The sequence below is a fragment of the Zonotrichia albicollis genome, chromosome 1 (genome assembly GCF_047830755.1).
Source record: "Zonotrichia albicollis isolate bZonAlb1 chromosome 1, bZonAlb1.hap1, whole genome shotgun sequence".
Classification (NCBI taxonomy): domain Eukaryota; kingdom Metazoa; phylum Chordata; class Aves; order Passeriformes; family Passerellidae; genus Zonotrichia; species Zonotrichia albicollis.
The window spans coordinates 31247150-31259614 of NC_133819.1; the positions used below are offsets into that span (position 1 = coordinate 31247150).

Genomic DNA, 12465 nt, shown 5'->3' on the forward strand with positions numbered 1-12465 from the left:
TTTCATACACAATGTACCTGTATGGGATATCAACTGTATCATTCTTCCTATCAGCACCACTTAGAACTATGCAGGTGAAAAATCCAAAATAGAGATATCCCAGTTTCAGTCACTTTTGCTTCTGATGGCATTTTGTTTAAAGATATTTCCTTGAATTTCTTGATGTATCATCCGAATCCTTTTTTTCCAGATACATTTGAATCACCATAAATTTGCAACATCATGATCTATAGACATTACAGTACCCAATAGGAGTAAATTAAGTTCGGTTCACCTGTCACAAGTGTATCTCATTTCAAACAGCACCCAACTGAGTTCTCAAGGGACATGTAGCTCTCCACCTACAGCGTTTGAGACTGTGACCTCTGAAATCATAGAGCTTTTAGGTTGAGAATGTCACAATCTTTGAAGTCCTGTAGATGTTGCATTTCTTTCTGAATGTCATTGCATATGGCTTTCTCACATCCCATATCCCCATTTGGGCTGTGACCACTCAAGGAATGATAGTCAGATGTCTGAAATGGGGGATTTTTCCAAAATGAAGCAAAAAACATGATACATCATTTAAAAACTCCCAGGAGTGGGACCACAAGATTGCTACAGTGCCAGCTCTTCCTCAGCACTCTTGAACAAACTTACCGTGCTCAGTTTCTGACCTCTGACATTCAGATGCTAAACCATCCATAGCTTCCCAAGGCTTAGCACAGGATCTGAAAAGGCTTCTGCAGCCCTTCATTCGTAAAGAGAGTGAAACAGCACATTATTTACACTGGTTGCATTTGCAGGATTTATTAACGTTGTACCCCGCATAGGCAGACTTGGATGCAGCACAGAGATCTTTTTAGGATCCTGCGTGCGCTGTCATCTGTTGCCGGCATCAGAAATGAAGGATGCCCCAGGGCTGGCCCTCAGAGACCCGAGGTCGGCACACCTACCCCGTAACGCCGCCGGGCGGGGCCCGGCCACCGGCTTGTGACAGGGCGACGTGCCCAGGTGGGTTACCTGCCGGCAAAACGCCTCCACCACCCAGAGCCTCCGCGGGGAGCGGACCCCTGCAGAGGAGCACAGGGGCCGGAGATACAGAGAGCTCCTCCGGGGAGCGGAGCGGGGCCGGGCGGGGCGGGGCGGCGGCCGAGATCGCACCTTGGCCCGGTGGGGCTTTCCTGGCCGGCAAGGCGCGGTACTTTCCGCACACGGTTAACCTTTGCGTTACTCCCACTGCGCCCGGAGGGGTGGAAACTCCGGGCAGAAATCATTCGGGGAGGGCGGTAAAGCAGGGGAGGTGGTTTTAGGTAGTGAAGTTTTGCCGGCCGCACCAGTGCTGCTGCCAGCGGGAGGGCCCGGGGGAAACGGCGGCGCTCCTGGGGCCGCTGGGCAGGGCCGCGGGTTACGGAGGCGCTGACGGCGAGGGTCGCACAAGCAAGCGGCGGTGGGGTCACATGGAGCGAAGGCCGGCCCAGCCGGCGGAGCGGGGCGGAGCGGCTGCTACAGGGCCACGGCGGCGGGCGAAGTGTGGCGGGGGCCGGCGGCGCAGCGCTGTGCTCGCGGCCTTCGCCCGCCTCCCCCCCCGGGGGCAGCGGCCGTGCCGAGCTCGGGGAACCGCAACCGAAGCCGCCGCCAAACAAAGGCGCGGGCGGGCGCAGTGACTTCACCGCCGGGCCCGGGCCCGCCCCCGCATTCCCGCCCGCGGAACCTGCCCCGCTGCCGTCTCCTGGCAACCTGCGGGGAGCTGCGGGCCCGGCGCGCACCCTCCGCGCTGGGGCCGGACAGCGCGGCGCAGCGCCGCCGGCCGCGACCTCCGGCCCTCCCCTGCCCGTCCTCAGCAGACCCCGTCCCCCCGGCGCGGAGAGGCGGCCCCGGCGGCGGCGGGCAGCGCCCACCTGGCCCCGGCGGGGGCGGGCAGGGGGCGGCCGTCTCCGCCCCCCCCCGGCAGCCGCCCTCTCCTTCCGAGGGAGGTGCGGAGCCGCCGTCGCCGCTCCCCGCGCGGTGCCAGGAGCCTCCCCGCGCCCCCCAGGCAGCGCGGGCGGCGAGGCGCCCCTGGCCCGCCGGGCTGGAGGCGGATGGAGGGAGCCAAGCTCCGCGCTCGGCCGGGGCCCCTCTGCCGCCGGGGGAGGGCAGGTCCTGGCGGGGCGCAGGGGCGCGGCAGGCGCTGCCCCCGAGATGCGGCGGCCCCCGCCCGCCCCTGCGAGCGCCCTACCTGTGCCGGGCCCGCCGCCGCCCCTCCCCCGGCCCCGCCGCCGCCGCCCCCGCGGGGGCCGGGACTGAGCGCGCCGCGGCGCCGAGACGCGGCCCCGAGAAGAGGGAGCGGGAGCAGTGCCGGCCGCGGCGCATGATGTGGGTGCCGCTGCTGGCGTGCCTCACCGCGGGGATCGTCTCCGTGCCCAGGTGCCAGCGCGGCCCCGGAGCCTTCCTTGGGGCGGCCCGGCTGCTGGCGGCCGTGCCGGGACTCTGCCAGCGCTGTAAGTGTCCGAGCGCCTAGGGCTGCTCGCCGTGCCCCGGCTGGCTGGGGCTGTGGCTGGGTTCGGTTCTGGCGCGGGGTCGTGCGGGGGCGGGGGGCTTGCCCGGGCCCGGCGGCTGCCTTGGGGCGCAGCGCTGACAGCTGGGACCGCCCGGCGCCACCGGCACTCGCCGGCCGGCCGGGCCGAGCTGGCGGGCGGACGGTACCTGCAGGGATAGCCGGGCTGGAGCGGCTCCTGACCAAGCCTCACACGGCCGGGGCCAGCCCAGGATTGAACTGCCCACGCCGGGGGCGTCCCGCCTTTAGGGAGCCGTGGTAGCTCCCGAGAAGCCGGCGGGACTATCGCACTCCGGGGTGCTGCGGGTCCTGAAGTGCACCCTCCACAATACTCCGTGAAGCGGCACCGCACCCTCCCGGGGAACCGAGCTAGGGATGGACAGTTCTTGGGGATGGCAACACTTTGTTTTTACGTCGTTTCTATGGCATGCAATGGCAGGGTTAAATAGGGATAGAGCTACGAGAAGATTGTCTTCTGTTTACCTTGGGATAACGTGCATGTTGACAGTTTCCCGGGAGCTATCGTTCTCGGGTGAAAAAGGCTCTGATGAATGTGGGTAACCCCTCGCGTTGTGGAATTGCTTCTCAAAGCCCCCAGCATAAGTTTTAATGTGTGCAGGCTGAGGGGGGTTTGTGCAAATGCACCTTAGATAGTGCAGCAGTTGACAGAGCAAGCAGGTTAGTGTAGTATTTCATAATTATTTAGCTAGCAGTGATCATAAAAGCAGATCTGGTTATCAGTCATCTTTCTGTATTTTTTCTGTTTGTGGAATAATTGGCATTTCCCAGCTTAAGCCTGGAGCTGATTTAAAATGTTAACATGTAGCCTCTGAAACTAAGATTTACAATGGGAACAATATATTAGTCTTAAGTTCTTCATTGCATATGTGACAAATTCATGCCTAATTCAGTAGGATTTGCCCAGTGCTATTAAAAACAATGGAATAATTTGTTAACTTTCACAGGATAATTTATTTTACTTTTTTGGCTTTGTACTTTGAATTCAGAACCAAACTAAATGTCAATAGGAAAAATAAAATATATTATTAAATTTCTTATGAAACATGGCATCTCGTGTGTAGTATCCCAGATTTTTTTTTTATACAGTGCAATTGAGTTGAAAGGCTAATTGAAACTTTATGAAGAGGATGGTTCTGTGCCTGAATGCAGTGTTGTACTTGCTCATGAGTGTAGTTCCTGGGTACATACTAGTGCAAATAATGCATCAGAACAGAATGCCACAGGGGGGAGGTTGTGCATGGGGCTTTTGTGCCAAAAGATGCTTGCTGTCTTTGTTGTGCTTCATAGTGAAAATATATATGGGCAATGCGTCATGGGTTATGTGTTTATTGTGACAACAGCTCTCAGATTGGGCAGGCTGTAACTCACATAGACCTTGTTTTTTCCTTTTCATTTGAAACCTCTGCTAATTCATGAAAGCTGAAAGCACACTGAATTCTTTCCTTCATACATAATCACTTTATAGGCTACAGCCGCAGTTGAAGCAAGAAGAGTGTTTTGTTTTGTTTTTCTGTGAATGAACACGTGAAATTTTTTGTTATTATTAATGTTATTTGTGATTTTTTACATTTGGCTGTGGTAGCCAGTGCAGCACCACCTGGATTCTTTGAATGTCTGCAGGCTGCTTTGAGAGAGACTGGGCAGCAGCTCCATGTACAGATATTTGGCAGCATGGCTTTGTTCAAGCAGCCACTCCTCTCTGCTCCTGCATCGACAGTGCTGGGCATGGAGAAAAGCATCATGCTGTTCCTGTGCCATCAGCAAGTCCAGTTTATTTATGTGCAGAGTTGGCAGAACCTGCATATCTGTTGCACTGAATCTCCAGTTCTAAAAGAGACTGGAATTAATATGAAATGTACATGGAACTCAAATTTATTTAATTCTTTTTGGAGCATTTGTGGCTCTTTACTTGAAAAATTGAGAGCTTTATACTACCTGAGGTATTTGTTCTGCAAACTGCAGTTTGAGATGAGAGTCATTGCTTGGGGATAAGTAAAGGTAGAATTTGGTGCAGGGTTTGAAGTTATAATGAGTGCAAAAGGAAATCTCACAAAGCTGTAAATTTGCAATTCCCAAATTACAGGTCCTGTAAGCTCAGATAAAAAGAGTAGTGTTGCTGCCTTCTACAAAGAGCCCCTTGTTCAATAAGTCTCACCAAAAGGAAATTTGCAGTTCAGTAAGCCAATTATAACAAATACCTGACATAAGAATCAAGCTAGTTCTGTAGGGATTTCTACAGATCTGTGCATTTATGTTGGAGGATTAAACCTGACAAACTCCTAAAGGTGTAAACCAGTGAACTGAATAAAAGCTGGATTCTGCAGCAAAAGCATGTGTATGCATTGTGCTAACCAGTTGAGTAAATGCTTGCTTCAGTGAATACAGTTCCCTTGCCTTGGTCAGAAACCAACTGCTGAAACTCTTATTTTTTACCTGCTGTATAAGCACAGGGGTTATGTGGGGTTCAAGTACTGAAGAATGACTGATTGGTCAGGGTTAATAGATGACATTGGTTCAAATCTCCACAGTGTCCCAAAACCAGTTATAATTAATATTAAAATATGAAAATGAAGGTATTTGGTGCTTTCCAAAATACTCAGGGAGTTATTCCTCTTTGAAGCTCATATAAACACAGTGTACTTGTGATGTGCAAAGAGGAATGGGATGGAATGAAAATCTTTATGTCTGAACTAAAAGTTGGGGAACAGTCACACAACAATTCTCTTAGATAATTGTGATTGACAGGTCTCTTTAAATACCAACTTTAAATGTTTGTATTTTCAGTCTTCTTGAGAGTGTGATTTGGAAAGACCACTGGGGAAAGTAGGGGATCTGTGATCATGAAGGGGTCAGTTGTTAATTGATTTATGCCAATTGCATGACTTCTGATTCGTTAATTTTCTCCCATTAAGGTCTTTGGTGCTTCGCCAGTCTGGTCACATCCGATTTCCATGTGACCCCTCTAGTCAGAAAGTTTTATAAACCATTACTCGTGTTACTTCTCAAAGGAATAAGGAAAGCTATTCAAGCCACCCATGGAAGTTTTTGAAGAGAGGTGATCGAGAAATGTCTCATGACACACACACAAGCACACAATAAAGTCTGAAATAAAAGATATATCATGATAGCTTTAATTGGCGTTTGTCTGTTAAATCTCTTGTGTACCCATGTGGCCCATTTTCTGTTGAGTCTCAGTGGAAGAAGCTGTGTTATATGGAATACCCAACACTGAGCCAGTTTGGCATTTCCTGAGGCTTAAAACAATGCAAGAAGAGAAGACCCATTTTCCGTTTCCTGAGTCTGCCTGGGTGATCTGCTCCTGAGGGCTAATGGACCATCTTTGGGAAAGCCAACCTTTTGGAAACCAGCATTTGGGGAAAAACAACCTGGCAGTTTGAGCAGGCTGTAAGCTGCAGTTCTGAGGAATGGTGAGGGAGAGGTTTGTTTATGTGCACATTGCTCAAGGAGCATATTTTGCCAATGACATGAATACATTTGCTTTGCAAATTGCGCACTTTTCATAATCGGTTGCAATTTCATGTCTCTGGAGGGCTTCTGTGGTAAGGTGTTTTTTTTTATTTTATGGTTTTTGCAAATTGAATGAAACTCATTGCATGTGTAGTGTTTACAGTGTTTTCATGCTACAGGTGTTTGAGATGAGGCTGGGGAAAGAGAGGAGAGGGGCAGTTTATGAACTAGAAGAGCAATAACCATTCTCTTGGTGCTCTGGAAAGGTTGCCTCTGTTAGTTTGGATATGCTGTTGCTGAGGAAACTTGTCAAGGCAGTCTGAAGAGTGCATGCATCAGAAATACTCTCTACAGTTTGAAGAGGCAGTTGCTTCTTTTTGGGCCTTTAAACTGGAACTGCAACAACTGAGAAAAGAAAAATTAGACCCCATTAGTCAAGAGGCCTAAATGAATAAATTTGATTTTCCGTACAATCTAAGTTTAATTTACTTGACTTCCCCAGACCATTGAAAAGATGTCAGAATGTGAACTTCATGGAAGCTAAATGACCCCCATTCCACAAGCAGACATTAAAATGTCATATTATAACCACCCTTATACTTTATAGAGCACTTAAATACCGGTAATAGTTTTCAAATCCCTGTGAAGAATTTGTGATGACTTATCCATGTTCTGTCTTGAGTTTGGGACAATTAGAACTAATTACTATAGGAGAAGAAAAATGGAAGATATTTTATTTAGAAATTATGTAAGTTGACATGGGCTGCTGATATTTAAGAAGACTTTTTAGTAGCAGTGAACAGTTGGACCAGAGGATTTAAAGGATCTTTTCCAGTCTAAATGATGCTATGATTCAAGGAGGTACTCCTGTGCCTACATGTGCCTTTCTTATCCTCATCTCTGAAAAGTTCCCCGACTTATATGAAGGTGGAATCATTCAGGACAAAAACTCAAAGAGAAGCCTCAGACAGGTGCATATGAACTTAAGTTTTTCATGAGATATGTATCAATGTAGAGGATTACTGGTGGACTTGGCAGTATTGGGTTGATCTTAGTGGTCCTTTCCAACCTAAATTAGTCTGATTCTATGCTATGATTCTGTGAATAGGCCTGATGTAAGGAACATTAACCTTAATTTATAAATTAAATCTGCATTACCTACATGATTTTTTCAACAACGTATATTTTAAAAACTGATTATAGAAAAAGTGTACTTTCTTAGTTCAGAATAGGTGTATCTAAGGCAGTGATTGAATGAGTTCTGTCAGGGTAAGAAGAACAAGTGGAATAGCTTGGTGTTCTGACCTTTAAAGTTTGTTTAGTGTTCTTAAAATATATAAATGGCACTAAAGTTGTATGTTATATTTTCAAAACTTATATATGTGAACTATTCAGAGCTTTTGCTGTAACTGGTAATTTAGACATCTTGGTATAAATTTGACTTCTCAAGATGAATTTACTGAAAACAGAAGAGTGGAGAAGGATGTAGTTTCCGTTTTGTTAATAAACTTTCTTTGTTTTGGGGTTTTTTTTAAATAAAATTCTTAAGACCTCAGTGCTTCTCTTTCTACATGCAACCTCCTTTTCAGCAAAATCTTGTTTTCAAAGTTGCTGTATCTCCTGTACTAATTGCTGACTTCTGTTTAACCAGTGGAAAGATGTAATAATTCTTTCTCATCTGCTTAGGCAAACATAATTTTTGATGGACAAAGTAGGATATGGTCTGTTATTCTTTTCTAAGTACTTGAACTTCATTAATTTTTTTCCTTTTGGCAGTTTACATAAATGGACTTGGGCTATTTAGTTTAACTTTTGGGAAGGAAGTGGGGCTCTAATGAATTAGTTCACTGTACACTGTAATGGAACCTTTCTCCAAGAAGAAAAGTAAGCTTCTTGCCAGCCATTCAGGATTCCCCCTTGTTCTGGTGGCAGAACAAGAATAACCCCTTGAGCAAAATGTAAGTGTTTCAGGATGATCAGAATTTACAGCATTAGAAAGCTGCCAAAAAAGCAACTTCTAGCTGAGGCTAAATTGGCCTAAATTGAAAACTTTGCAAAGCTCATAATTGACTTTTTTCTTTATATGTTTCTCTGCTTCCCATGACTTCATTGTCATATGCCTGTGGTAACTTCTTGGTATTTACCCATGGTGACAATAATAATGAGTCTGAAGTATTTATGGTCATCAAAAGATGCTGAGACAAATATTTTAACTATGGTTATTGGAGAAAGAAATTTCTGTAGCTTTAGGCAGGTCAAATGATGTTCCTGCATGTTTGATTTTCATTTTACTTCAGGCCTCTTCTCTGCCCACTGATTTGGGAGTTAGGTTGTTAGTAGCAGTAGTTCATTGGGTTCAAATATTGAAGACTGGTATTTTTGGTGTTTTGCTGTTGTAGCAGTGTTATGAATACAGCTGCATGGTGTATGGTGACATCACAAAAGTAGTCCAGTAGCTGCCCTTTCTAAAATAAATTCTGTTCCTTCTCTATGTTCAAGGGAATTAGGCTAAGTGAATTCTGTTTGTTCTATACTTGAGAGTACAATTTATTTCCACCTTATCTCTGCAGGGTGGAAAGGGTTAGTACTGTGCTGAGGACAACTTGCTTCTCTCAGATGGGAGCTTCTTCCCAAAATCAACCAAGTTCCCATCTTTTTGCTCAAACAAGACTACCAGGAAATAAGAAAACTTGTAACAACTTACACAATGGCACAAATGGCACAAAGTAACTAAATAAAACTAATGACATCAGCAAGTAGCCTCTTCCAAGCTAAGCAAAGCTGTTGGAGTGCATTTTGCTGTTAGAAATGTTGTGGCATTACTTCAGAACGTTAAATAAACCACTACCTGTTTAAAGCCTAGAATTTGCACGTTTGAAGTCTGTCCCTTAAGACAGCATTTAAGCTGCACCTGCAGACCCTACACAAATGTGAATACTTCCTTGAAAGAGCAGAAGGAGAAGCTTGCATTCAAACAGTCTGTGAGCACCTGTAGTTTACTTATAATTAGTATGTGAGTCCGTATATTTTATAGCCCACTGCCATATTTTGTGTAATCTTTGCCCCCAAATTATAAAATTTAACAGGCTAAACCTAAAATAGATGTTGTGCAGTGTCTGTTCCTAGACAGGTGGGTTGGGTTTTGAGGTTTTTAATTATGAAAAAAATCCCAGAAAGTTTTTTACCAATTTGTCTCAGGGACAATAACCATCTTTGGAGATTGAAAATCCTATTGAAAAGCAGATTACTGAAATAACAAATACCGTAGACTTGGTATTCTAGAAAACAGTAACATTTTTTAAATAGCCCTCTTGAGTAAATGCTCCTCCCAATCTTGTGGACTACATACAAATCCTTAGGGAATGGTGGTTATCCTCTCTGATACCAGTCTTAGCTTTTATTTCATATTCTTGAGGTTTTCTCATTGCAAGTGTAAACTATGTATGTTCAATGATCTGTCTCCCTAATCCACACGTGCACAGCTTTTGGTTTCAGGAAAATCTTGTGTAAAAGCACAATTCAGTTTATCATTTTGTGTTCAGAGCTGAGGGACTTGTTCCCCTAGGTCGTCAGCTCGGGAATTTCGAACTAGAATAGATTTGTTCCAAACCACCATGTTTGCAGATAAATGAGAATGAAGTAAGCTATTTGCATTGCTATGGACTAAGAATCTATCAGGTTGTCTTTGGTGACACTGTGTGGGAAGAAATAGCCCTGAGCTATTAGGATCCTCTGCACTGCTGCTGGGTATGTGAATGGAGAGACAGTGCCAGGATGAGGTCATGCTCCTATAGGGCAGAAAGCAGCAATTTGGTGATGATTAGACATGCAATAAAAGGGTACTTTAGAGAAACAATTAGGAGTTGAAGGCCTGGTTTAAGGAGGTACAGTTATAGAAGATGGTGGGAGATAAAGCTTGGGCTGGTCTTTTATTCAAGGTTGATCTTCTTAAGCAGGCAGAAAATAGTCATTTTTATCTACCTTTATAACCATCGTGACCTCCTGATTAGGTAAGACTTTATAGAATACACAGGAAAATACCAACCATTCTGGGCTGTTGATAGACTACCTGCTAGCAGTGCTTACTAATACAAAAGAAATTAAATTAGCAGTGGTATATGGCAGTAGCCATTCCAGGCTTTGCTGAAGCAGCATGACTGTATTCAAGCTGGTCTACTCTGAGGGAGTTTCTAGCAGCTGTGGATGACTGGAGTACAGTTTTTCCTATGCCCATGTTCCATCCTAGGAAACTGAATGAACACAACTCCACACATCTTGAAGTTTCCTTGAAATCAAGGGATTAAAAAAACCCAAATTTTTTAAGCTCTCTGGTTCCATATGCTTTGCATTTTTATTGGTGTAAAGCTGTACAAACAGGACCATCAAACCTGTGCCATAGAAGCATTGGCTTTTATGACTGTGGGAAATTAGTCTGTTCTAATGATATAATCCTAGTAAATTTTCCTGTATGTTTTATTTGCAAGAGACAGGATAGATTAGTTTCTGAAGCCAAGTAGGCTTTGACTCATTGTTTGCAGGCATGAATTGCATCAACAAAATGTAACCATCTCCCAGAAAAGCAGGAAGTTTCATGGAAAGGAGAGGCTACAAGTAAAGTTGGCCAAGAGACAAAAAAAATTTCAAGGTTGCATTGCTTGTTTTCATTCTGTATTGTCGCTTGGGAACAAAGTCAGACTGGAGTAGTCAATAGTTCTGTCTCTCATAGTCAAGGCCATGTCTGAGACTGTGGTTTGAATGTTGTGTTTTTGAGTCCTAACTGCAGTACCAGTAGCTACTACAGGTAGTACCTTTTCAAAAAGGCTGTTATATGAATCTTTCGGGAAAACAAAACCCTTCAAAATTGCTATATATAGGTGAAAAACTTGGGTTGCTATGCATCTGTCTGAGGCTTATGTTCCCCAAGTCTTCATCTTAATGTGCAACCTTCATGTACGTGCTGGAACTTTTCAGAGAGATGAGTATAAGAAAGACACAGGTGGGCTCAGAGAATTTCAGAAGTATCTCCTTGAATCATAGCATCATTTAGTCTGGAAAAGATCCTCAAGATTCTCAACCTAACCCAGCACAAGCCCACCACTAAGTCATGTTCCTAAGCATCACATCCACATGTCCAGTGGATGATGGCTCTACCATTTCCCTGGGCAGCCTGTTCCAAGGCTTGACAACCCTTTCAGTGAAGATATTTTTCCTGATACCCAATCTAAACCTTCCCCAGCACAACTTGAGGCCATTTTGTGTTAATGTTTGTTAGCTGGGAGAAGAGGCCAACCCCCACCTTGCTGCAATATCCTTTTCAGGTAATTGTAGAAGATGATAAGCCCCCCTCCCCACCCCTGAGCCTCCATTTCTCTAGATTAAACCACTCTAGCTCCCTCAGCTGCTCCTATTAAGACTTGTGCCACACCCTTCCCCAGCTCCCTTGTCTTTCTCTGGGCATGCTCCAGAATCTCAATGTCTTTTTCACCAGCAGCTTTCCAGCCCCTTTTCCCCCCAACCTGTAGTGCCACATGGGCTTATTCTGACTGAAATGCTGAACCCGGCACTTCCCCTTATTGATCTTTATATAACTGCCTCAAAGCTTAATGTGAATATCCTCTCTAATTACAGAAGTGTCCATTCGCTTTTTGGGAACTCCATGTCAATGTGCCTTTACAGAGCAGACTTTCAAAGCATTTTCTATCCTCCAGCATCAGCTATGACTCTTGTTCTCTGCCAGGGCTCTCCCAATGCTGCGCTGACAGAGGTGTCCTCCCCTTTTGTCTGCGCTGTTCAGCTGAAATCCAGTGTCAGCTCTCTCCAGTGACGTCACTCAGACCTTGCGCAATGTGCAAAAAAGGAAGATCTTGGTGGTTTTTCCTGCGTGCTTTGCAAAGGCACAAATTCACGCAGGGCAGACTTCTGCATGACTTTGCATTTTAATGGCTTTGTAAATCACCTGTGTAGCTGTAACTAATGACTCTCATGTTTAAAAGGTACTTTCTTCATAAGGTAATGCAGATTAATTTGGGAACCCCAAAACTCTCGGTGTGTTTGTGGGGGGGGATAAAATGGTAAAGTTAGGAATGGGAAGTCCCTATCAGTTATGAGGAGTTGTTCACTAGTGATTATTTTCATTGCATTTATTTTGATGTGCAAAGACTTATTCGATTCTTACCTCTGCCTCTTACCACTTCTGTAACCACATTATGGTTTATCTCTTCCAGTTCCATTTTTCTATTAGGAACACTGTAAAAGTTGATTAGTTTGGTTTGGAGGGGTTTTTATCTTGTTTGTTTGTTTGGAAAGGTGTTTTACTCATGTGCCAGATTTACAGAAGTATTTTTTGAGAGCTCAGAATTTAATAGTGTTTTTCACCTTTGTTTTATACATCTTTATTTTCATAGCAAAAACATGTCCTCTGCCATGCAGAGTTTTAGTTTACTGCTTCTTTTGTTACTGGC

At 45.2% G+C, this 12465-nt stretch overlaps 1 protein-coding gene across 2 annotated transcripts in view; it reads left to right on the forward strand.

The window, feature by feature from the left end:
- The first annotated feature begins 1388 nt into the window (after nucleotides 1–1388).
- The window catches only part of ITGB8 (integrin subunit beta 8), a 49120-nt gene continuing 38043 nt past the window's right edge, over nucleotides 1389–12465 (forward strand). Inside the window, exon 1 of one of the 2 annotated variants that reach the window (XM_074537071.1) lies at nucleotides 1389–2459. In XM_074537071.1, the coding sequence (XP_074393172.1) occupies nucleotides 2330–2459 (130 nt within the window). In that variant the 5' untranslated portion in view covers nucleotides 1389–2329. The remainder of the gene's footprint in view (nucleotides 2460–12465) is intronic. The other variant, XM_074537060.1, reaches the window with a different exon arrangement.